Here is a 27,346-nt window from a genome sequence, read left to right as displayed (position 1 = left end):
TAATTTTGATTTCAATTGTTTCGTTTTTTCTCTACATTTTGAATTTTGGCTTTTCACGAACATTCAGGTTTCCAGGATTTTTATTTTAATATCAGGCTGCCCTGCGGGAATGTCTCTGGCAAAACGAAGCAAAAAGAGGAAAATTTCACTTGAAACGTGTGCATAATGTTGGAACGAACCAAACTGAGGGAAAAAAAGTGAAAAATGTGGCAATGGGAAATTTGCGCCTGGACTCGGAATGGCACTGAGGGACGTAATATGCAGCGCTGGGATTTGCAATTTAGCATAAAAATGGAAACAACTGGGAGGAATTTGAATGCTGCACGTGTACAAAAAAGGGCGAAAAAAACTGCAGATAAATGGAAAAGGGAAGCACAGACAATGTGTCAAGCATTTTTCACTGAAAAAGCAACAAAATTTTTAGAACAAAAATCCTTATAGGAAATTTGAAGAAAAGTTGCATTGACTTATATTTTAATACAATATTTTCTTTAAAAAAAAGTTTAGATCTCAATAATCTTGAAAAAATAAGAAAATAAACTCAGGGTGTTTGGTACGGTATGTCCACACATCCTTCTCCCCCGTTGAAGTCCGTACACAAAATTTCTTTTGAACAAAAAAAAATTATAAATTTTTGGATTATTTTTTACTAGATTTGCAACATGGTTTCTTCAACAGCTCGCTAATCATAACTTTCCAAAATTCGCCACAAATGCACCAAATTGCCCCACGTATGGCAGCGGGCCAAAAACGACACTGTAATTAATTGTCTCAATTATGCAAGCGAATGAGCAGCAGCAGCAAAAACTCGGGCATAAAATTTCCCCCCAAAGCAACAACGGTTGCACACCTGCAACATATTTTTTTTTCTGGCCGAAGGGCTAAAAAGTTGGCTCCGTTTTATTCAATTTCCTCTGGGTAGAAACGGTGTGCGGCTTCGCACTGGGTTTTCCAAATTGAAACATTATTTCTGGTTACACAATGTCGGAACAACGAGGAGGATGAGTTTGGGGGAAACCCCCCCTCTCGAAATGTGCCGGTCGACCAGGCTGAGGTAAAAACATACAAATTCTCTCATTACCGTCCAATCTGGTGTGAATTAGCTGCTGCCACTGGTTTTGCTGGGGGGCGTAGTCGCAAAACTGTCCGAAATGCTAGTATTTTTTTTTAGTTACAAAAATGTCTACACAATTTGAAATTATTTCAAATTGAATTTCCAATTGAAGGACGCAACACAATTACATGGGACATTTTTGCGACTTCTGCATCCAACGCCGGCTGCTTCTGCTCGTGACGCGACAAAGAACGTTCGGACAGGTAATTTGCGCCAGAATACGGCAAGAACAGCAAAAAAGAAGCCGTCTCTGGAAGGCTACAGTGCGACACAACAGCGAAATTAATGTACATTTTAAATGCAACGTAAAAAAATACATGATCCAAACGACGTAACTTTTGGCAAGTTTTGTTTTGTTTTGTTGATATTGTTTTTCTTCAAAGTTCAAAATATCCGAATATTACCCGAATCAATCGCATCACCTTAATCTCGAATCAAATATGGATAGTTCGATTTAGATAGGGTAGCTTAACTTGATTATGACCCCTTAAATGATTCAAAAATTTGTATCTCTACATATGGATTGGTTTAGAATTAGGTTTTAATTGTGACGTTTCAGAAAAAATTGGTACACGGAAAAATCTCTGTTTTTATTTGACTTTATCTGTAAAAAAAGCGTTCCTAAAATAGGTTCTATTTTTATTTTTTGTGATTGGTACTATAAAATGTAGACCGAAGATGAAAATTGCGATTTTAGGAAAAATCTCAAATATTTTCAAACTTCTTTTCAATAATGATAGAAAAAATGTAAAAAACAATAAAAAAAAATTAAAATTTACTTTAAAACATAAAAAAACAAGAATATTTTGGAAATTTAACTTTTAAAAAGTAATAAAACAAATTAAAAAAATCAATTTAACTATTTTTTTGAACATAACTTAGCCGAAGACACCAAATCGACACAAATCACAAAACTAAATATTTTCGAAAAAAATCTAAAAATCCAAGTTTTTTACAATATGGGTATGAAATGATCGGGATTTGTTCACAAATTTCGATAGAAATAATATTATTTTGTGAAATATTCAAAATTTTCACAAAACTACGTAAGTTCTTAATTTTTTTAAAAGAGTACCACTATACCGATCATTTGAAACCCATATTGTAAAAAAACTGATATTTCTTGTATTACTTTCGAAAATACGTAGTCTTGTAAAAAATAGTATTTAAAAAATGTGTAATTACTTTCGAAACGTATGAAAAAATCCCGATCAATGCATCTCCAAATTGTTACAAAAAAACTTCAATTTTACGATGTTTTTTTTTCTAAAATACGTAGTTTTGTGAAAATTTTGGATATTTTCTAAAAATTGTGTTATAACATTCGGTTGAATGAAAAAATCTAGATCATTTGAAACTTATATTCAAGGTTGTTAACGATAAAATTATCGAGGTTCGATAATGATAGCGATAGTTCTATCGTTAATCGTCGGGAACTAACGATAATCTATCGTTACCGTTATTCCGATTATTCTATCGGCGATTTTTTATCGACGATGACGTACGATAACTTATATTTAATATATTTCTAAAATTATCTAATACCAACCAAATTATGTTGAATTATCAAGCTTCCTCTTAGTAATTTTTTTTTGATAATATGGGAAGTTTTAGTATTTATACTTGAAAAAACACAAAATATCGTATCTTTTTGAAAGTACTCTAATTTTTATAATAAGCAACGATTCGAAATTTTGCATGTGATTTTACTGTTTTGGAGTTTTTTAAATGAAATACTCAAATTTTCACAAAATACCGTATTTTCTCGAAAATACTAAAAAAAATATAATTCGCAATATGGGTACCAAACGATTCGAAATTTTGCATGTATTTTTTATGTTTTAGAGTTTTTTGAATGAAATACTAAAATTTCTACAAAATACCGTATTTTCTCGAAAATACTCAAATTTATATGATTCGCAATATGGCTATCAAACGATTTGAAATTTTGCATGTATTTTAACTGTTTAAAAGTTATTTGAATTAAAAATCAGGTAAAATTTCACTTCGTTTGATCGTTTGATCATATTGCAAATCATAAAAATTGGAGTAGGTACTTTCAATAAAATCCGGTATTTTGTGAAAATTTTACTATTTCATTCAAAAACTCAAAAACAGTGAAAATGCATGCAAAATTTCGAATCGTTTGATACCCATATTACAAATTATAAAAAACTTGTGTATTTTCAAGAAAATGCGGCATTTGATGAAAATTTGAGTATTTCATTCAAAAAACTCTAAAATAGTCAAAATACATGCAAAATTTTGAATCTTTTTATACCCATGCTGTGAATTATATAAAAATAGTTTTTTGAGAAAATACGGTATTTTGTGAAAATTTGAGTATTTTATGAAAATTTGAGTATTTTGTAAAAAATTTAGTATTCCATTCAAAAAACTGTAAAACAGTGAAAATGCATGCAAAATTTCGAATCGTTTGATACCCATTTTGCGAATTGTGAAAATTTGAGTACTCTTATGAAAAAAACGGTATTTTGGAGGAAGTTTGAAGATTCAAGACAAAATTAGTCAATTTTAGAAAAATATTGAATAGAAGTTACCGTCCGTTATCGACGATAAAAATATCGCGAATAGAATTATCGGAATAACGATAACCATTATCGTTACCGACAATAACGATAACCATTATCGTTATCGTTAGACAATAATATTATCGACGATAATTATTGCCTATATTGTAAAAAATAACGATTAGCAACCTTGCCTATAATGCAAAAAACTTCAATTTTCAATTTAGTATTTTTTTTAAACGAAGTTTTGTGAAAATTTGGAGTTTTTCACAAAAAAATATTATTACTATTGAAATGTACTTAAAAAATCCTGAACATTATCAAGCCATGTTGCAAAAAAAAATAATTCTGATTATCTTTTTCGAGGAACATTGCATTTTCGTAACACCAAAAAATACGTACGTTGAAGCTTGGATGATATTCCATAGGATTATAGCCAATGTCTCCTTTAAAACCAAAATGCCATAAGCTGTGAATCTTCAAAAATGTCAGAGGTTGGTATAAGCACACACCTATTTTTTTTCTAAATCTGTTTTCAGAGCATTAAAATATTGTTGTATAATTTCCGAGATATAGGTCTTTGTAGTTAGCAGTTTAAAATAACGGTTTCCACGATATCTCGACACTGCTTTGACCAAAATGACTCAAAATTTTGAAGTAGACTCTTTTAACTGGTTCATGACGTGTGCATGACGAAAGACGTTTATATAAATAAAAATGAAAAAAAAAAAATTTCATTTTTATTTGATTTTGTATTTTTTCAAAAAAAAAAACTAAATTTAAATTTCGAGCTTCGTCAAGCACACGGGATACGATACGTCTTGAGAGTTTTCACCCCAAATTTCATCCAATTTGGTCCATCCCATCTCGAGATATCGTGGCATTCGTTAATCAACTTGATTTTTTGAGAAAAACGAACAAAAATTTAAACATGAAATATTGTCATGAAACATTGAGGAGTCATTGAATATCATTTTTTTAATGGATTTAATGAATTTTCTGCGAAGCGGAATTTTGAGAATTTCACTATTAACATACTTCTTTATGGTTCAAAAGTTGGGGTTTTTGATTCTTAAAACATATCAAAAAATCTCGAAAATCAAAAAAATACGTAATTTGGGAAATTGAATTTTTGTGAAAAAAAGTTGATTAAAAAATCTGCATTTTTTCCGTGTACCTATTTTTTTTCTCAATAGTCCTCAACAATACCTCCAACTTTGCCTAAGACACCAATTTGATCAGAAAATTGACTTTAAAGTTACAGATGTTTAAATATTTACGTACCATTTTTGTATGGACAGCATCTAACATTGTATGGAGACTTGTATGGGTGAACCAATGACACAAAATAGCTTCTTTGGTCATAGGGAAGGCCTCCACAAAGTTTGAGCCAAATATAGAAATAAAATCTATTTCCGGTTTTGATAGAGAATTGCTCATGTATGTAACCCTGACAAATTAGACTCAAAATAGTTGGAAATTAAGGAGTTTAAATTCAGAATTTTGAAAAAAAATACACTTAAACTAATTTTAAGAGAAAGAAGGAGATGGGTTTTCCGGATAAATGAATATCAAAACAAATAATAAATTAACGCCACATTCTCGCAGGCAGTACATCATTTTATTGTCTAAATAATGCAAATTCAATACACTGCTAGTTTTATATACACATCCGGTGAATGTTTTCTTTCTTCTTTCGTCATCATAGAGGTAAAATAAAATGGAACTTATTCGATCAAATCGCCACCCTTCAATCACCACATGTGATAATTCCTTTATTAACCTATTTCCACTAATCGACTAGTTTGGTTTCGTCATTAAAGCGTTTTGTTTTTTTCTTCTACCCTCTCTCTCTCTCCATTCGAGCTCGTCATTCTTTCGTTTAGTTGTAGTTTTCTTCTCTTTAACTTGTTACTCTCGGCTGAGCTACTTGATCTTCTCACACCCACCCACGAACACGTACAAACCGGCCCCACTTGCACTCACCCACCCACATTAATAATGCAACGCGTTTTTTTTCGGGTGTGGTGCAAAAGCAAGAGTCAAGAAAGCAAACGCTTCCCCCTCCCCAAATGTCATATATCAGACAATTAGGGGCTGAGCGGCGAGCGCGCCAGAATAATCGCCTAATCGTGTGATAAAGGGCTCGACACGGGACGGGGAGGGGGAGGGCATCTTTCTTGATGTTGAAGGAAAAAAGGGGTCGTACACCCTAACACTTTTTATGGCTTAAGGGTTTTCCGATTGCTTTGCCCCAAAATCGTTGGATTATCCGTCGGGTCATCGTGGGGTTGGATTACATCGAGTTTTATTGAGATTGAGCATTGGGATAGCCGTGGGCGAAAAGGGGGATACCGGAGGAACAATAATTGTGCGTTGGTGTAAATTTTTAATTTATGTTTTTGTTAGTAATGTTTTCCGATTTTCCTGGAAGGTTCAAGATTGAAGGAGGTAGTTTGAGATTATGCAGGAATATTAGCTTCGTGAGTAACGAATTGAAAACGCTTTTTGTTTTTGTGTCAGCTTAAAATTTGAAGAATTTTCATATATTCGTCGTGACGGAGGGGCGGTACGACCCCTTCAATTTTTAAACATTCTCAAAAAGACATCTTTTTCAATAATTTGCAGCCTGAAATGGTAGTAAGATGGAAATTTGGTATCAGAAGGACTTTTATGTAAAATTGGACACCCTATTTGATGGCGTACTCAGAATTCCGAAAAAAACTTATTTTTCATCGAATAAAAAAGTTTTAAAAATCAACTTTAGAATTTTGGAATATGTCATTTTATGGAAAATTGAATGTAACCCAGAAGGGGTTTTTTTCATTTAGAACAAAAAAATTCATATTGAATTTCTATGTTTTTTTAATTTGCAGGTTTTTTTTAGAGTGTAACAATGCTCTACAAACAAGCCTAACAATTAGTTTAATTCTGTAAAAAATAAATCTCTTACAGAGAGTAGCACACAAACTAGATTTCGAGACATTGTTCATATAAAGCTGTGGATTTTTGTTCACACGCACGTAGAAAGAAAAAAAATAGCATTTTCGAGTAAATCATTAAAAAAATCAAACATTGCCTTTGTTCCTGGAGTTGCCAAAACTGTTTGTTTAATGTGACATGTTCATGCCCAAGATTTTTTTTTTTCATTCTGGTGATCTGAAATCGGATGAAATGTCGTTGACTGATTCAATAGTTTTGAACTTATGAGAACTTTTTTTAAAAAAGGTATCCTTCGAAAAATGAACTTTTTAATTCGACCTCGTAGACCCACCTTCACGTATACCTATCGACTCAGAATCAAATTCTGAACAAATGTCTGTGCGTGTGTCTGGATGTGAGTCCGTGCACCGAAAAATTTGCACACGATTACCTCCGGACTGGCCGAACCGATTTGGACCGTTTTGGTCTCATTTGATCCGTATTGGGCTCCCACAAGACCCTAGTTAATTTTGTGAAGTTTAGAATAGTACTTCAAAAGTTATTCTAAAAAACGATTTCAGCTAAACTTCGTAAGATTGTAAACAGGGTGGTTTTTGTAAGAAAACCCGTCATGCTATACATTTTCAGAAAGGTATTTAAAAGACCTTTCCAACGAGTCCAAGACATTGAAGATCTGACAAATTTATCAAAAGTTATACGCACTTAAGTGCTTTTTATACGCTTTCTGGAGGCCGGATCTAAGATATGTTGATGAAAACGTTGTCCGGATCTCTCATGCGACCTATCTTTGGATAGGTATTTAAAAGACCTTTCCAACGCGTCCAAAACATTGAAGACCTGACAACCCTATCAGAAGTTATAAGTACTTAAGTGTTATTTACGCACTTTTTGCATTTTGGATAGCACCCTTTAAATGTAAGGAAGGCGCCAACCACCTAAGGGTGGATTAAGTATCGTTTTTGTTTGTAAAATCACCTCATCGAGACATTGTTAATAGAATATCAAATTGCTGAGATACGGCTTCCGAAAGAATATAAATTAGAAAATACTTTCTTTTGAAGTTGCCCCTATAATTAGTCCAAAACTCTCAAGATATTGATCGTACTTTCAATGTCAAAAAATTGTGACATTTCTAAACTTGATTACTAAAAAAAGTTTTACATTTTTTAGCGTCAAAATAAATAATTGTACACGTTTGATTGATTTAGTTTATTTTAAAGTTTTCATCAAAATAAATTTAATGACAAGTATTCATCTTAAAATTTGGTTGCTGCAAAATGCTATTTAAAACGTCCTTTAAAAATTTATATAAAAGGAAGCTTTCTTTATTTTGTTGAAAAAAGTTTTTTTTGCTGAAATTTCATCTTTAAGTAATAAAAATGATAAAAAGAAAAAAATGTGAAGTCTCGAAAAATTCTATTTTAAAAATGGTTCAATGATAAGAAAAGATGATTATATTTTTTTTTCAAAGATAAAAATTTCAATAATAATAATGAATATAAGATTTTTTTCTTCAAAAAATTTGAATAAAATATTGAATATAAGTCTCCGCTGTATCTCAGCTAACAGAGGTTCAATCCTCAAAGTTTCGTAGACATTTTTTTTTTAATTTTTCTGAACTTCTAAAAAAATATTGCTTTTTTTTAATCCAAAAACTGTTTGTTTTGTTAAAATTTTTAGTGGTTTTATTTCTGCAGGCCAAGGGCGAATGATACTGTTAATACCTCTTCAGTTGACGCTTAGGCGAGGAACATCCTGGAAGGAGCGTCACTGACTACGTCCGTAGTCCTGTTAGATCATTCTTGATCAGGACAGTATAGCTCTGGTTCCTTGCAAGTGTCCTATTTTCTTACCTCCACGTTGGCTTGGTTTTCATGATGACCTAGCTGGTGGCCTGTGGAAACGGATCGTAAACCTTTGACCAGCGAGGGTCAGAGTCGAGACGGCTAGAAGAAAGGGGCGCGTCAATGTGGGAAAGGGAAGTAATTTGTGATTGTAGACGGTATTATTTTGATTCGCAGTATGTTGAGTCAACTGCTGTGGATGTACCTGAGCATCGCAGAACGGGGTTTCTCCTCTTTCCATTTCAGCTAACAGCTATTTTGTTTCACTGATTTTCTAAAACGGCTTCTGTTTACTATCCTCCATTTGATTTCGATTTTACTTATTTGATTCTCTTATTTCTCAACGCTTTCCCTTAATTTGGCAGCGACGTCAATTTTGTTTATCATGTGCCTTTTCTTTATTTATCTATTTGAATAATTTCTCATCTTCCCTGTAAATTGCCCTCAATACAATCTAAGCTTGTTTGTTACCTCTATTTATTAACTATTGTTAATTTCTTTATCTACTTCATAAATTACTATCTTTCTTTTATTATTGATTCTTTACATAGTATATTTCCTTCACTGTCTATTGTTTTGAAACTTCACCTTTTTCTTAAGCAAGTGAGGTTCGAGCCCTTACTCAATTTATGGAATGATTAAAGGATTAACACAAATATTACTATTGTACTTTTGAAAAACTTTTCTAAAATGCTTAGGACCAAAAATGTAACAAAACACCGCGACAAAAGAAATAGCAACAGATAAACACGACTCAACACTAGGAAAGATTTCAGGAGAAAACAATACACAGTATAATAACAATTAGTTTTTGAATTCAAACTAAAATATAACAGTTTTTGCTTTAATGAAAGTTGATAGGCACACTATAAATGGTTAGGCGCTTATACTTACATCAAACCCTACGTAATGTACCACCCCCGGCCGAGTTAAAATGCGTAACCGGAAAAGAAGGTGTGCATGCCTGGCACGAACACTCAAAGCGTGTTCTAGCGTGCTGCTCGTACTGACTCAGAGCAAGGGTAAGATGTAGGTGTAAGGGCAGTGCGTGTTCGTTGGGAACCTGGTGCATAAGATCGGTCAAGGCCCGTTCTTACACTGAAAATTGCGAATTGCGAATTGCGAATTTTTAGTGGTTTTATTTCTATAACGGCGCACTTCATCAAAATTTGTGTAAAAGGTCTTTTGATTTTTAATTTCAATTTTCGTTGTGCAACAAAAATATACAAAAAAAAGATTAAAAAAATTCAATCCGTTAAGCATTTTTTTTCCCTAACCATATTAAAAAAAACTAAAATAAAAAAATTGACTTTTATTGAAAAGTATTCATAAAAAATCAGCTATTTTTTCTTTGTACCTACAACTTAACCGTATTCGGGAGCGGCCGTGGCTGACTGGTTACGGTGGTCGCTTTGTAAGCGAATGGTTCTGGGTTCGATTCCCGTCTGCTCCCAACGAGAAAGTTGAGTACACAGGATTTGAAATAATGAATATGAACGAAAAATCAAAGTCGCTCGAGGCGGGGTTCGATCCCCCGTCCTTTGGGATGGTAAGCAAAAATGCTAACCACTAGGCCATGACGACTTGGTAAGCTTGGACTGGAATTAGGAATACTGTTACAGAGAGCGAGTTGTGGCGCTATAACCACGGCAAATAGTGTCCAGGGCATTCGTGGAAATACAATGTCCCATCCCAGAGAGTCCCGGAGTACCAAACCTTCTTAGCATGGTGCTCCCAACGAATACAACCAAATCTCGGAGCGTATGGTGGTGTGTCCCCACGCTTCTTCCTCCCCTGTCGATTCAGAATTGTGTTGTTGTTCGAACACTCTGTGCTCAAACTCAACCCAATTACGAGTCATCTCTGCGATACGGCTTTACGCAGTAGGCCTGGCCGCTTTAACGCTTGTGATGTTTCAATGCATTCTAATGCAATGGCGCACTACAAATGTTAATAAATGACAAGAAGAGTGCTAGGCGTCATCTAACCTAAGGCACTCTCCAGGATCCCTTCGAAAGATTGGCTGCGCTAGGGTCTGATTAGATTAGATTAGATTAGTACCTACAACTTAACCGTATTCAAAAATTCTTTCAAAAATGGTTGGAGCCAATTTAAAAAAAAATCGAATAAAATCAATTTCCGGAATTAAGGATGAATTTTCCATAATTGGAGGGCCTCGTGGCGCGGTGGTTAGCGGCTCCGGCTGCCGATCCCTATGTTGCTGTGGGGCGCGGGTTCGATTCCCGCCTTATCCTCCTGGCCTTCTATCGGATGGGGAAGTAAAACGTCGATCCATTTGCGTAAGAGAGGTTTTCCTTTCTTTGTTTAAATTGATATTTTTCGGCGAATAATAACACAATTTTCATACGTTTTTTCTTACGTTTCGGCCTACTTTTCTCCTTTCGGCCATCATCAGAATCTTAAAACCCTTCTTCCAGCTGCTACTCCTCCTGCTGGGCTGCCTGTTTAGTTCTCATTTTTTCATTCAACATTTCAGTTTGATCTTTAGAAATAATTCATTATTAGTTTGCATTCACGTGGGTGTCAGTTGTACGTTCCGGGATGGGGGTGAGTGAGTTCACGATTCGCTAAGGTTGCTCGCTCTGCATTTAGGATCAAAAGTTGGCAGCCTTCAAGAGTTTGATTCGTTTGTTGTTAATTTTCTGCCCCGTTCCGGGGACCATGTTCTCTACTGTCACTCTAGTATATTTTTTTTTGTTAATTTTAAATATATTAATATAAAAAAAACCGAACTTCGAATCATTACCGGTAACCTTAACTTAGTAATACGAAAATATGTACTTACGTTCGAACATTACGACTAATTTAGATTCGAATTTTTGTGTGTGTGTGTGTATTTTTTATTCTTCGTTTTTTTTGCTTCATTGCACCCTTTTCTCACAGCTCACACACTCTCTCTCTCGCTCTCTATGTTTTAAGGTAACACTTAACATAACTTGTTTTAAGCTAAAATGTCTATCTTTGTTACTTAACTCTGTTTTTTTTTTACAATCACTAGTTGGACCTTACCGGCTAAAGTTGCGGGGGAAAAACAGCACTGTTTTGTTTAAGTTTCGAGTATTCGCAGAGTAACACACCGTCGACTTGAAGAGGCTCCGGGACTTCCGATGAAGTTGCGCGATGTCGTCGTTGAAAACATAAAATATCTTTTTTTGCATAAAACTTAACGCGTTTCACAGCTTTGATTTTCTCACAGTTGATTCGTTATCTTCGTCTCCTTCAGCACGTTCGGCGTCTTCTTCCTCAGATGTCCTCACAATCACAATCGTTACTGTCGGTCGTTTCGGCACCCTGGTAGAACCGCACGCCCTGGTCCCGGTCGTACGTGATCCGGGACATTCGTTTTCGCGAGACACTGCCACTTCCGGTTCGTTCGTCGCGCGCACTGGCCGTCGTGGTCCCGCAGCTGCTGCTGGTGCTACTTCCGGCCGTCGCCGTCGTACTGCCCGGCCCGACCTCCCCATCTACCCCCACACTGCCCCCACTCCCACTGAGCACACTGCTGCCGGTTATGCTCTGCAACCGGGGAACCATGCCACTACCGACCCCACCACCAGTCCGGATTCCCCCTTCACGCCCACTACTACACACACTGTCCTGGTGCTGCAGAACATGTCGTTGCTGCGGTAACTTTTGCTGCTGTTGCTGCTGCGGCGGTGGCTGCTGTAGCTGTTGTTGTTGTTGTTGTTGTTGGCAGGTGTAGCTACTTCCGCCGCCTCCTCCTCCCCCACCCGGAACGCTCCCGCTAGGGTGGTCCTCGGAGCGGGTCCGCGGGGCGCTGTTTGGCCTCGCTTTCCGCCAGCGATCGCCAAAAAGTTGCTCGAGATAATACCGTAGTCAGATCCGGGTCACCGTCGGTGCGTTGAGGAGCCTGCACAAGAGGGGGTTTTGTTTTGAAGTAGATCGGAAAAAGATAGAGAGGGAAGTAATTAGTGGCGAGTTGGGTGAAAATTTGGCATAATTAAGTCATATAAGATTCAACTGATAGCGTTTGCGGGGAACAATTGAAATCCTTGACTGTGTAAACATTACGGATGCGGAACAGTTCTTCGTAAGCAAGTCTAATTTTGTTTCGTTGAATGAACATACAACTGTAGTGGAAAATGAACCGAATGACCAACATTAAGTTCTGTCAAAAATTTTGCACTGAAAATCTCGAAAAAAATATGTGAAATTGTAGATAATTACAAATTTACATGATCTAAACCGAAAAAAAAGATCTCAGATCGGGTTTAACTTTTTTCTGGGGTTCCGTTCCTTGGCCAACATAGTTAGACCTTTATTTATTTTTTGTTTGGCCATCAGGGTGACCTACGCCGTGCTAGGGTAACCTCAAAAATGGCAATTTTCGTCGATTTTTGCAAAAACCACATTTTTCAAAAGTCGTAACTCCCCGCCATTTGAACCGATTCTTGCTGTCTAGATGAAGGGTGATTGAATGACCTTTCAAGGAAAAATAGTTTGATGGCAAAAAATTTAGCCAGACTTTTCAAAAGGTCGAATGAAACTTTGAATGGTGTTTGACGGTGTCTGGACCAAAGAGGCTATATCTGAAAATATTTTTATTGGATTCCTTGGACAATTTCACGTGACATATTCAAAAGTGGGAGGTGTTAATTAACAGAATTCCAAGATATGATTTTTTTTAACAGAAAAAAAGGATTTCTCGGCGCGCCGCGCGCAAAACGAGAAAATGACGAAATTGAGGAAAATTCAACTTATTTTTATTAAAACTGCGATAACTTTGAAATTTCAGCGATAACCTGTACATGTTTAGGTACCGTAAACTGGGGTGACTTTGATAGCCCGGGGTGACTTTGATAGGTTTTTAAAATGCTCATCAAATTAATATCTAAACATTTTTGAGAATTATGAGTATGCAAGCATTTAGGGACAGCTTATTAACGATCATATAAGCACAAATGTGACTGTTATATTGGATGTATCAAAATTAGTGGCCAAATCAAATTTCTATCAATGTCACCCCGGGCTATCAAAGTCACCCCAGTTTACGGTACCAAAAGTTGCGTCTTTAAATTATAAAAATCGGTTGGAATGGCGTGAAGTTATGATTTTTTTTTGAAAAATCTGGTTTTTGCTAAAAACGACAAAAATTGCCATTTTGTGACCACCCTAGCACGGCGTAGGTCACCCTAACGGTCAAACAAAAATGTATGGGTCTAATTATTTCGGCCAAGGAACCCCCAGAAAAAAAATGAGCCCGATGCACAGTGGGCGAATGGAACCCACAATCGGACTTAATTGAACGCGGCTGGTTCCCTGGTATGAAAAATAGTGTTTCTTATGTTAACAAATCCGGGGAATCGATTGGTGATGGTTTCATCCACCGCACGAAATGGCAAAGGGCCCATTTCGCCCCAATTCCCCATTTTTCTACATTTTTTCTTGAAAATCAATCTGTATTTAGAGCGGAGTCTTTATGCGGCCATCCAAAATGCACTAAACTTATGTGAAAATGTCCCAGGAATCCAGTAAAAATAACCACTTGCACCGCAAAAATCATCTAAGGTCCATTTAACCCCAATTCTGTTATAAAAACATTTTTGGCCATTTTTCGAATGTTAGGTCACATTTTACAAATCTGAAAATATTTTTATCGTAAAGATCAGACAATTTTACATAAGAATTAAGATGTGCACTTGATTGTTTGACACATTTATGTTGATATAGAAATTAAACTAAATAAAAAGATTGAAGAATCAGTTTTGGGCCAATTTTCCCAAACGCAGAATTAACAGCCTTTTACATAATTTTTATTTTTATCAACATAAATGTGTCAGACTATCAAGTGAATATCGTCATTATTATGTAAAATAGGTTTAGGCTCTTTTCAAATGGAATTGCTGTATGATTGTCCAATGAAGTTTCTGAATATGTAGACTTTTTGTTTATTTTGATTTTTTTTTTGCTCTTGAGATACATACGTTACACCTTGTTCTTGTCCAGACAAAAATAAAACACAAGCAACATCAAGTTTCGTAGTTCAATCGTTTCAAAAAGTTGGACCAGCCTCCGGCTGAAAAACTCTAGGATAAAGAATAAAAAATAAAAACTAAAAAGTTCACTCGTTACGAAAATCGAAATAAAAGTAGTTTATGCAACAAGTTGCAAAAAGAAGATTTTTTCAGCACAAGTCGTACATTTATCCAACGAAGTTCACCGAGTTGGATTAATACGACGAGTGCTGAAAAAATCAATTTTTGCAGCGAGTTCCATACAACACCATTTGAATGGAATTTCAAGTCAAACGTTCATTTATTGTTTTGCATTCTTTCGAACAAATTCATAACAATTTTGTCGTGAAACTACTTACTTCTCCTGTTATTCTCGAACGACGAAACAGCCTACTTTCCACTACCAAAAATAACAGAATCGAAAAGAAAAAAAAATGTTTTTAAAAGACTCAACATTTTCACAAAACTACGTATTTTTGGAAAAAATCTCAAATTTAATTTCTAGCAATATTGTTAACAAACGATCGGTATTTTTTTTATACATTTTGAATATAATTACAACATTTTTTGAAAAAAAAAACTAAAAAATTTCATAAAACAACGTATTTTCGAAAAAATACTGAAAATTTAAGTTTTTTACTATATGGATATCAAGCGATCAGAAATTTTTCATACATTGCGAAAGTTATAAATTTTTTCTAAAATACTTACAATTTTAACAAAACTACGTATTTTTGAAAAAATACTCAAATTTTCAGTAATTCAGTAATTGCCATATCGTGCAAAACCGAAAGCTTAGTATTTTTTCAAAAATACGTAGTTTTGTGAAAATTTTGAGTATTTTCAAAAAATGTTGTCTTTACATTCGAAATGTATGAAAAAATTCCGATCATTTGAAAAAATCCCGATATTATGAAAAACTGAAATTTTGAGTATTTTTTTGAAAATACGTAGTTTTGTGAAAAAATAAGAATTTTCAATAATGTTGTCATTACATTTGAAATGTATGGAAAAGTTCCGATCATTTGATAGCCATATCGTAAAAAACTAAAATTTGGAGTATTTTTTTCGAAAATACGTAGTTTTGTGAAAATTTCGAGTATTTTCAAAAAATGTTGATCATTTGATACCCATTTTATGAAAAACTGAAATTTGGACTATTTTTTCGAAAATACGTAGTTTTGTTAACAAATTAAGTATTTTCAAAAAATGTTGTTATTACATTTGAAATGTATGAAAAAATCCCGATCATTTGACATCCATATTATGAAAAACTGGATTTTCTTGTATTTTTTTGAAAATACGTGGTTTTGTGAAAAATTAAGAATTTTCAAACAATGTTGTCATTACATTTGGAATGTATGAAAAAGTTTCGATCATTTGACACCCATATCGTAAAAAACTAATATTTGGAGTATTTTTTCGAAAATACGTAGTGTGAAAATTTTGAGTATTTAAAAAAAGTGGTATTACATTTGAAATGTATGGAAAAAAGACGATTATTTGATACCGTAAAACGGGGTGACTTTGATAGCCGGGGTGACTTTGATAGGTTTTCGATTTTTCCGCAAAATGAAGAGTACAATTAAAATACGTAAGGAATGGTTCAGGAACATACTGACCGTGGTAGAGAAGTGTTCAAAGTACCTCATGAAGAACTTTTCATAAATTTTTGAAAAGTTTATAAAGTTAGTTAACTATAGTTAAGAAAATGTGGATGAAAGTCATTATTTTAAACTTCTCAAAGTGTCATGATTTTCTCAATGAACATGATTTTTAATCGGAAAACGGAATAGATTTTCGGATTCTTTGGACAATTTTCCACTAGGAGAAGGTTAAATAAGTTTGTAAATAATAAATAATATGTGTTTTTGAAACACAATTAAAAAAAATCTCCAAATTTATAGGCAAATTTAGTTGAACAAATTTCATGTAAAATGTGAAAACTTGTGATTCGTGCTTCAAATTCAGTTAAAAATGCAATATAAATCGATAATTTTATAAACAAAACTATTTTTAACATATTTCAGGCAAAATTCCGACTTTTTAACAATTTTACCTAAAATTTATATGTATTTTGTTAAAAAGTTTATAAACTTAGTTAACTTAATATAAACATTGATTTTTTTCTTACAAACTATATCAGCTACTTCAGTGATGGTACATTTAACGTACAAATAAAGTTTGAACATCTTAAATATGATTTTAACAAGAAAAACTATGACTATAAAAGTCATCCCGGAATTAAAACCAAGAATTTTTAACGTAACTATTTTTCTAAACACTATTGAAAAAACTTTTTTTTCCAAAATAGTGCATGGACTTTGTGTGGCCTACCCCAGTACATGTTTTAAAAATAATAATCTTGAGAAAAACCTTACCTGTTGGAAAATATTCTAAAAACAAATTGAAATCCTATCAAAGTCACCCCGGTTTACGGTACCCATATTGCAATAACAATTATTTTGAGATTTTTTTTAGAGAAAAAAGTGGCATTTTCAAAATACAGGGTAAAAACCCGATTTAATCCCACCTGGGGTGAGATAGAGCCTTTCTTACTAAAGAATATAACGATGGTAGAACTTCTTTCAATTCATAACATTGACTTTGTTTAGAAGAAGAAGAAAGTCTTATGATGAAAGCAAAGTATTATAAATGATATGATTTCCAAAAGAAACAAAAAACGCCATTTTCACCAAAAGAATCGTACATATTCTTAATCAAACAAGCGTTTATGACAAACGCGAGCATAGCAAGCTTCACATGCGCCAGTGACAACGCACACCGCGGTAGGCGCAAAGAAAAACCGAGGTATAAGTGAACCGCGTGTGCCGCACGGTTCAGGGAAGATAGCCATTCAGCTTCTACGAATGTGACAGAGTCAGAGATAGCTATTTTTACAACCGCACCACTACACTACTTTAGGTAGAAAGCCATTGGCGTCGCCAGCATTGAAAACTTTGAAAACGATATAAACGATGAAAAGCTTAGAAAGCTCCTATTGGAATCCAATGAACCCTGTTAAATAAACTTACGAAATCACGAAAAAAATTAGTCTACATGCTGAATCGACATATTTACGAAGATGGAAATGACGTCCTGGCTTAAAGTAAAACCTATACCTTTCTTTAGTAAGAAAGGCAAAAAGTAAATCGTTCTAAAAATTGATCGCGATTGCCGATCGATGTCGAATTTGTTTCAGATGCTCACTCATGATCTGTACTATGAATGTAGCAAGAAATTTTGAATAAAATCAGAAATGAAAAATGTTGGCGAAGTTCACCAGGTGGGCTTTTACCTTTTTTTAGGGATTTTTTTTCTTATGGTAGGTCAATCAAACGGCTCTAACTCCAGAACCATATTATGAATCTGGATGAAAATTTGGGAGGTTGTAGGGCTCGAAAAATGCAATTTTTAAGATAAATAAAAGATATGAAAATGAAAAAAATTTACCATATTTTCATTTGAAAACTGTGTATTTTGTTGAAAAGTCTGGCCGCATCCGAAAACAGATTGATATTTCGAAATTTGCACGGCAACTCGCCCAGGTTCATCACACTAGCTTTCATCTGCATTTAGAAGAATCGAAATCGGATATATGGGAGCTGAGAACGGCGCGACACAAAATTTAGCAAAATTTTACCACATACGAACATCACTCGACCTCCACGGAATTTATTTTCTCAAAATTCGAGGGTTGGAGATAGACGAGTTCTGTCAGGATGAATCGATAGAGCGTCGAAAATCGATGCAGTGTGATTTTTTGACGATTTTTCCGATTAAAATTCATGCTGAATCGACATATTTACGAAGATGGAAATGACGTCCTGGCTTAAAGTAAAACCTATACCTTTCTTTAGTAAGAAAGGCAAAAACGTATTTTTGTGAAAATTTGCATGTAATTATAATTGCAATGGACAGCTGCCATCATCCCGTTTCCAGAACACTATAATTTTTTGATGTTTACATGATTTTTCATACGATTAAAGCCAATGTCTCCCATAAGCTCTGTGCTTCAGTTTTGCACGCCTCGGTTTTTCATACCCCATATGCGGTGCAAAACCGAGGCACGACTGTATTCTGCCGTCATATTGTTGGATTCGTTGATAAGTCATCACATAACAATTTTTTTAAATTTATTTTTTTTTTTTCGTTGAACATGTCTTGTGTCTCAGTTTAACTACTACAAGCACTCCACTCAGTCGATACTTCATGGTCCATCCATCAAACTTTTGTCAACATTATCGTCGTTCAAGACGCGCGCCCCTCGGGCGTGGCCCAGGAATGAGAGAACGCCAGGGGCGTATTCTCGCGTGACGTTAATGACCTGTCAGATCGACTCCAGGAGGCCACTTGCCTGATGGGTGTGGTCGTCCTGCCCCTTCTGCCCCTCCTGTGCCGGTCAAGGCCGTCCCCCGGAGTGCATGGGAATCGATTTCCACTTGGCGTTTTATCATTAATGGATGGAATGGTGTCCTTCCGGGTGACCCTTGTGCTCTAAGTGGTCCAGTTTTATTTCTGTTTAAAGAAATTAAATTGTGGTTTGAACCCTGTACTTTTTCCTTTTATGGGACTACATCCTGAGTCTCCTGTACAGACACACCTTCGTGTATGATTTATTTATTTGTTTTTCAAGTCTATCAACAATGTCAAACGATGAACTTGAACACCAACCTGAAGGTGGGTAGTGGAGACTTTAATGCGTGCTTGTATTTGCAAGCAATAATTGACATATTACCGGGCTATAATTAATGTAGACTCGGAACATCGACCGGGGTCCGACAACGACAACGATATTCAGGATTGTGTTTGTCACGGTACACCAAGCGTGAATTGGTAAGCTCATTAAAAATTAACGACATCGGTTTGTTCGGGCATGAACACACACGGGGGTTCACGGGGTGGTGTGAGAGTGTTTGTAGGTGTGCGACATTGTGTGACAATATGCAAACACACACACACACAGCCGTTAAACAAACAGTAGAATATGCTTCCGTTTGGAAACTATTTACGTAATGGGCTCTGCAGCGAATATTTTGCCTTAAATTGATAACAGGATGTTAATTGCATCCGATTTGGAGCTCATTAACAATTCAAAAACAGTTGTTTTCTGCTGAAATGATTGTTTGAAAAACTGCATAAGCAGTTTTTGATTTGATAGTTTTTTATTTACTTTTACTGTACTGTAGGTCGTAGATCTCTCAATTTACCTGAAAACTTTGTATTATTTGTTTGAAAAAGAAAAATGATCAAATTATTGATTCTTTATAGATCCGAAAATTTCTCATATAAATTGTATGTTTTAAATAAAAAAACATGTGTTCAAAACTAAAATTCAAATTTGAGATTTGGCTTCTTCAATCGAACTTAAAGTACCATGCTTCTCCAGCATCACTCAATAATACACATTCTAAGACGTAAAAGATTACCCAATTTGCAATATTTGCAATAAGCGTGTACATTGTACCCACAATCAATAAGACTTCAACGCTTATGAAACGACGAACCCCTTCCCCCAGCCGTCCTACCTGTAGGTGTGCGCCTTGTCGTCGAACTCGCTCAGTTCGTAGTTGTTGTTGCCGTTTATTGTCTTGGTCGCCGCCCCCGCCCCGCTGGAAGCCATCATCGCCGCGTTGCTTTCCTCCACCAGCAGGGCACAGTTCGAGTTGGTGTCCGACTCGCAGCCCCCTGCCGCCCCCACCCCCAGCCCACCACTCCCCGTTCCCCCACCCCCGCAAGGATGCTGCTGCTCGTTGATGCACGTGTACAGCTGTTTGTGCTTCAGGACCTTCGGGGTGGCGTCCTGCTGGGTGGTGTTCAGCAGCGATTCCCGCTCACTTTCGGCGGCCTCTATCCGCGTCCGTTCGCGGTCCCGGTTGCCGACCTTGGGTTCCGCGTGGATTCCACCGTTGACGGACGTGCTCGTCACTTGCTGCAACAAGGTAAACTAGAGATTTGGAAAGGCACGACGGTTGCGGGTTTTTTTCCCCCCCGGGGCCAGTCGGTTCCGTGGTGGTGGTGCGCAGTTACAGGTGTTACGGGTGCGTTTTATTGGCGCGTGTGGCACACGTGGCAGAGTAGAGTAAGAAAAAAAGATATCGAGAAAGAGAGATAATTGTGCGGAAAAGGTTGGCATTAATTTAAGCAGTGTGCGCACCGTTTGTTGTTACGGGTTAGTCCAGGTGCAGATTAGAAGACCTCCTACCCTCAAACCCAACCTAATCATCCCCATTACCTGCTGCATCTGGGACTGGTCGCACTCGACGCCGTTCAGGATCGAGCCGGCCATTTCGGTTTGCAGCAGCTTGATCTTCTGGATCATCTCCTTGATCTCGTACCGCAGGATGCCGAGGAAGCTCAGCTTCAGGAACGCGATCACGCAGTAGCCCAGCACGAACAGAATGTCCGCGGTGTGGCGCAGCCAGGACGCGATCCGGTCGGCGCAACCCTGGGGGATAGAAGCGGAAATTAGTTGTTTGTTGAAAACTCGTAAACAAAATTCAATAGAGGTTATTGTGCCTGCTATCGAGTGTTTCAAGTATAACTTTGCACATTTGTAAAGTCATGTTTTCAGTAATGATATTTTTGGTGTAAATTTCATCGTTATTAAACGATGAGGTTATCAGCGATAATTTTGTCTTCCGGCGATAGCGTTGTCGTCGTCACTTTTTTTATCGTAAAATCGAGGTAACTCCTGAGTTACAAGCAAACACATTTTTTGTGATTGTCCGTTCAACTTTGTAGAACTTTGTAATACTTTAAAATTAACACTGCAAAATTACAACAAACACGACATTTTTAAATGAAAAAAGTTGTACTATACACAAAAAATCATGGTAATAATACATTTCGGAAGAGGTACATCTTTTATGTCAGAAAAATGGGTAATTTTACCTCTGAAAATGTGTAATTTTACCACTTTTTCTGGTGCAATGTCACTTTTTCAGTCTAAATTGAGGTAAAATGACATCGTAAAAAAGGTAATATTCAATCTTTCTGTGTAACTGAAAAAAATACTTTCCTGGGTGATTGCAGATTTGAAAAGAACCCAAAATGTTGTACGGTGGAGTACGGAAAAATGTCCGAAGGTTTAAACTGATTTTGTTTTACTGAAATATTTCCCGTTAAAAATACGTTTTTTTTTTCGGATATATAAGTCTCTTTGCCATGAAATTTCTAAATCATCACCATTCGAGGCTGCAAATTATTGAAAAACACATCTTATTTTAAATGTTCAAAATGATAGGGGTCGTTCAACCCCTCCATCATGAGATATAAAGAAAAGGACCTCGGATTCGTGATCAGGAACCAAAATTACTCCTTGGCACAACATTTAACGCCATTTGAAGCAACTGCTGTGTGAGTTGGCGGAGAGTGATCAATTTTTTGCCTCCATTTTTTTGAGCAAATGCTGAAGGGGGTGACCATAATCTTCGAGCAATATTTGCAACGGCTTTAGTTTAAAAGTGTAAATCCTCAAAATCTTTCAAAACATATCGTTTATGAAAATACTTAGATTTTCATAATTTTCAATATGGTCATCAAACGTCGCAATTTTGTGTATAGATAAAAATATTAGAGTTTTTAATGGGGTAATTCTCTACCAACTCACACGAAATCGGGAAAAGTTGCCCCGACCCCTCTTCGATTTGCGTGAAACTTTGTTCTAAGGGGTAACTTTTGTCCCTGATCACGAATCCGAGGTTTTTTTTCACATCTCGTGACGGAGGGGCGGTACGACCCCTTCCATTTTTGAACATGCGAAAAAAGAGGTGTTTTTCAATAATTTGCAGCCTGAAACGGTGATGAGATAGAAATTTGGTGGCAAAGGGACTTTTATGTAAAATTAGACGCCCGATTTGATGGCGTACTCAGAATTCCAAACAAACGTATTTTTCATCGAAAAAAACACTAAAAAAGTTTTAAAAATTCTCTCATTTTCCGTTACTCGACTGTAAAAAATGTTGGAACATGTCATTTTATGGGAAATTTAATGTACTTTTTGAATCTACATTGACCTAGAAGGGTCTTTTTTTTAATTCGAACAAAAATTTTCATTTTAGAATTTCGTGTTTTTTTCTAACTTTGCAGGGTTATTTTTTAGAGTGTAACAATGTTCCACAAAGTTGTAGAGCAGACAATTACAAAAAAATTGATATATAGACATAAGGGGTTTGCTAATACACATCACGAGTTACCCCTTAGGACAAAGTTTCACGCAAATCGAAGAGGGGTCGGGGCAACTGCTGTGTGAGTTGGCGGAGAATTACCCAATGTAAAATAATAGATTTATCACTAAATACGGTTTTAGTTCCTCAAATTTCATCACTTGCAACATAACAACGCGAATATTAGTACAAATTTACATGGTTTTTGAATTTTTAATGAGGTATACATTTTTTTTCTAAAGTCGTATTGTTTTTTTTCTCAGTTTATTACATTATGCAAAGCGATATTTAAAAAAAAGATGTCTTGTAAAAATCTATTCTTGTAAAAAGTACAACATTTTGAGTCGTTTGAAACTCATATTTCAAGCAATGAAAATTCGAGTATTTTCGAACAAATTTTGCCTTTTTTGAAAATTTGGGTATTTTATAGTAAAAAGTCAATTGAAAATCTTTGCAAAATTTTGCATTTCTTCGTTCAAACGGCAAAAAACTGAATTTGGATGAAAAATTAATGTACTACTTAAAAAAATATTATCTTCGATACCTGGGCTATTTGCATAATTTAAAAAAAAAATTAAAATTCGTGTTAAAATCTGATTTCTGTGGAAATTTTAGTATTTTATAGTTAAAAATTAAATCCACTGAAATTTTTTTTGTATATTTAAATTTGAGAATAAAAAATAGGTATTTTGTAACACAAAATATTGTTTTCTAGGAAAATTTCTATTATTTCAAAATTTTACGTTGATTGAAATCTAAACAGTCTAGACTTGATTATCTGAAGGCCCCGGAAACAATTCACTTCAGATAATCGAACGACGAAAATGTTTTTTTTTTGCAGGCTATTTTTTTTATTTTAGAGCCCCTAAACTAAGCTTAACTGATTTAGAATTTTTAAACCCAAGATGGTTGTGACTTAATGTTGAAAAAAATGCATTGTTTTTAAATAGGCAATCATCAACACAAATTTGAATACAATGAGGCCCTAGTAACATTTTTAAACTTACAGGTTTTATCATGGTTCTGAAAACCCTCATACGGCCTAAATAGGCTATTATGGCCTACTTAAAACCTAAAATGTTACTAGGGGGCCGCAGATCTCTAAATTTAGGTAAAAAACAAAAAAAAAAAATAAATACGAAAACATATTTTTTTGTTCGATATTCAATTATCCGAAGTCCCATACAAACCGTTTGATAACCAAGGCTTCGGATAATCGGGTCTGGATTGTATTGCAAATCACTTTTTTTTTTTTTTTTAATTTATATTTATTCAAATTTCTTTTCCATGTACATTCATTCAGTTAAAATATTATTGAGTGTCCAATCACAAACGATGACTTTTCACCTCAATTTTAAATACTAGCAACTTTCATTTATTCATGAAATATTGTAGCTTTCGCTATTCAGTGATTTCAAATGTAGGAGGTTCTACATGTACAAAAGGGAAAAGGGATACCTTAAAACTAACTTATAAACTATATAAAGAGCGGATCAATGCAGCTGAAGACTGCAATGATTTTTGTCGAAATGCATCAATTATCTTATTGGACATAACATCCAAAGTGTCAACTTCGGCTAATTGATGAAGTTCGCTGGTGCTGAACCAGGGAGGAAGTTTCAGAATCATTTTCAGAATTTTGTTCTGAATCCTCTGAAGTTTTTTCTTCCTGGTTAAGCAACAGCTTGTCCAGATCGGCACAGCATAAAGCATGGCAGGTCTGAAAATTTGTTTATAAATTAACAGTTTATTCTTGAGACAAAGTCTAGAATTCCTGTTTATAAGTGGATACAAACATTTAATATATTTGTTACATTTAACCTGGATACTTTCAATGTGATCCTTGTAAGTAAGGTTTTTGTCAAAACCAAGTCCAAGATATTTCACTTGATCCTCCCACTTTAAATTTACCTCATTCATCTTTATAATGTGATGACTTTTTGGTTTAAGAAAATCAGCCCTTGGTTTGTGAGGGAAAATAATAAGTTGAGTTTTTGCAGCATTTGGAGTAATTTTCCATTCATTCAAATAAGAATTGAAAATATCCAAGCTTTTTTGTAATCTTCTTGTGATGACACGAAGGCTTCTGCCTTTGGCGGAGATGCTTGTGTCATCAGCAAAAAGTGATTTCTGACATCCTGGGGGCAAATCAGGCAAGTCAGAAGTAAAAATATTGTATAAAATTGGACCCAAAATGCTTCCTTGAGGGACGCCAGCACGTACAGGTAGTTGATCAGATTTGCTATTCTGATAACATACCTGCAGAGTACGATCCGTCAAATAATTTTGAATAATTTTCACGATATAAATCGGAAAATTAAACCTTTTCAATTTCGCAATCAAACCTTTATGCCAAACACTGTCAAATGCTTTTTCTATGTCTAGAAGAGCAGCGCCAGTAGAATAGCCCTCAGATTTGTTGCTTCGAATTAAATTTGAAACTCTCAACAACTGATGAGTAGTTGAATGCCCAAGGCGAAATCCAAACTGCTCATCAGCGAAAATTGAATTTTCATTAATGTGCGTCATCATTCTATTAAGAATTATTCTTTCGAATAATTTACTAATAGATGAAAGCAAACTAATGGGCCGATAGCTTGAGGCTTCAGCAGGATTTTTATCCGGTTTCAAAATCGGAATTACTTTGGCATTTTTCCAACTACTGGGAAAATATGCCAAATCAAAACATTTGTTGAAAATTTTGACCAAGCAACTTAAAGTTGCTTCTGGTAATTTTTTAATTAAAATGTAAAAAATGCCATCCTCACCAGGGGCTTTCATATTTTTAAATTTTTTGATAATAGATTTTATTTCATTCAGATCCGTATTAAAAACTTCATCTGATGAAAATTCTTGTTCAATAATATTCTGAAATTCTATTGAAATTTGATTTTCAATAGGACTCAAAACATTCAAGTTGAAATTATGAGCACTCTCAAACTGCTGAGCAAGTTTTTGAGCTTTTTCCCCATTAGTTAATAGAATATTATCACCATCTTTTAAAGAAGGGATGGGTTTTTGAGGTTTCTTCAGAACCTTTGAAAGTTTCCAAAAAGGTTTGGAATAAGGTTTAATTTGTTCGACATCTCTTGCGAACTTTTCATTTCGCAGGAGAGTGAATCTGTGGTCAATAACCTTTTGCAAATCTTTTTGAATTCGCTTCAGTGCAGGATCACGAGAACGTTGATACTGTCTTCGGCGAACATTTTTCAGACGAATCAGAAGCTGAAGATCGTCATCAATAATGGGAGAATCAAATTTGACTTGGACTTTAGGAATAGCAATATTCCTAGCATCCAAAATTGCATTAGTTAAAGATTCCAAGGCTGAATCAATATCAGCTTTGGTTTCTAAAACAAAATCATGATTTAAATTATTCTCAATATGATGCTGATACCTGTCCCAATTAGCTTTGTGGTAATTAAACACAGAACTATTGGGTCTGGTAACTGCTTCATGAGAAAGTGAAAAAGTTACTGGAAGGTGATCAGAATCAAAATCAGCATGAGTCACTAAAGGACCACAATACTGACTTTGATTTGTCAAAACCAAATCAATTGTTGATGGATTTCTAACAGAAGAAAAGCAAGTTGGCCCATTCGGGTATAAAACCGAATAAAGACCAGAAGTGCAATCTCTGAACAGAATTTTACCATTGGAATTTACTTTTGAATTATTCCAAGATTGGTGTTTGGCATTAAAATCACCGATGATCAAAAATCGAGATCTATGCCGAGTAAGTTTATTCAAATCCCCTTTGAAATAATTTTTATTTTCCCCAGTGCATTGGAATGGCAAATATGCAGCTGCAATCATAATTTTCCCAAAAGAAGTTTCAAGTTCAATGCCCAAACTTTCAATAACTTTTAACTTAAAGTCACGTAACGTGCTATAAGTCATACTACGGTGGATAACTATTGCAACTCCACCGCCATTTCGATTCATTCGGTTATTAGTTATAACTTTATAATCTGGATCACTTTTCAAATAAGTGCCAGTTTTTAAAAATGTTTCGGTTATAACAGCAACATGCACGTTATGAACTCGTAAAAAGTTGAAAAATTCATTTTCTTTCGCTTTTAAAGAGCGAGCATTAAAATTCATAATATTGATGGAATTACTTAGATCCATGATTAAACTTCAGGGTAAGAACAACATCATTCGCAAATTTTAATCCAATCTGGATTGCTTCCATCATGGATGTAGCATTACTCATTGTTTGAATCAAACCAAACAGTGAGTTTTGCAAAAAAGTCATTTTTTCAAACGTAACATCGCCGAGATCAGAAGATCCCAAAGCGTTGCCAGCAGAAAAATTTTCAAATGAGATTTGAGGTACCTGCCCAATTTCAGAAAGATTGGTAGAGGATTTAAAATTCGTGGATGAAATATTGCAAATCACTTAAAATTTGTGTTTCTCCTTCAACTTCGCAATTATGTGATAATTTGAGTGTTTTATAGTAAAAACTCAAATCTAATGAAAACCTGAACAAAATATAACGACATCTGGTGCAAACGGTATATAACTGTATTTTTTTAAAATTTAATATTTTTTTTACTAAAAAATAATAATCTGCTCAAAATTTGTACAATGTGGTCTGGTCAAATGGTTAAAATTAAAAAAAAAATGAATCTTTAAAAAATAGGTGTTTTGTCAATATTGAGAATTTTAAAAATAAAAAAATCAATCAGGTAATTTTTTCATAAAGTTCCGTTGCTTGATACCTGTATTGCTAATTATAAAATTTGA

The 27,346-nt window shown here is 35.0% G+C and overlaps 2 protein-coding genes and 1 long non-coding RNA gene across 4 annotated transcripts in view; 1 reads left to right on the top strand and 2 right to left on the bottom strand.

The window, feature by feature from the left end:
- LOC120419721 (uncharacterized) overlaps positions 1 to 27,346 on the top strand; it is a 398,162-nt gene that overhangs the window by 28,234 nt on the left and 342,582 nt on the right. The gene's annotated exons all lie outside the window — the stretch shown is intronic.
- On the bottom strand, positions 5,227 to 9,615 carry LOC128093599 (uncharacterized). The gene is made up of 2 exons (XR_008212620.1): positions 8,638 to 9,615; positions 5,227 to 8,534 (listed from the first exon to the last, which is right to left on the bottom strand). It is a non-coding gene; the product is annotated as an uncharacterized LOC128093599 (long non-coding RNA).
- The window catches only part of LOC120419720 (uncharacterized), a 50,699-nt gene continuing 35,366 nt past the window's right edge, over positions 12,014 to 27,346 (bottom strand). The window contains exons 8-10 of one of the 2 annotated variants that reach the window (XM_039582512.2): positions 20,664 to 20,876; positions 19,957 to 20,360; positions 12,014 to 12,324 (exon numbers count right to left, since the gene is read on the bottom strand). In XM_039582512.2, coding sequence (XP_039438446.1) covers positions 12,291 to 12,324; positions 19,957 to 20,360; positions 20,664 to 20,876 — 651 coding nt within the window. In that variant the 3' untranslated portion in view covers positions 12,014 to 12,290. Of the gene's footprint in view, positions 12,325 to 19,956; positions 20,376 to 20,663; positions 20,877 to 27,346 lie in introns of both variants that reach the window. The other variant, XM_039582511.2, reaches the window with a different exon arrangement.

The sequence above is a fragment of the Culex pipiens genome, chromosome 3 (genome assembly GCF_016801865.2).
Source record: "Culex pipiens pallens isolate TS chromosome 3, TS_CPP_V2, whole genome shotgun sequence".
NCBI lineage: Eukaryota > Metazoa > Arthropoda > Insecta > Diptera > Culicidae > Culex > Culex pipiens.
This window is presented reverse-complemented; position numbering and strand designations above follow the sequence as displayed.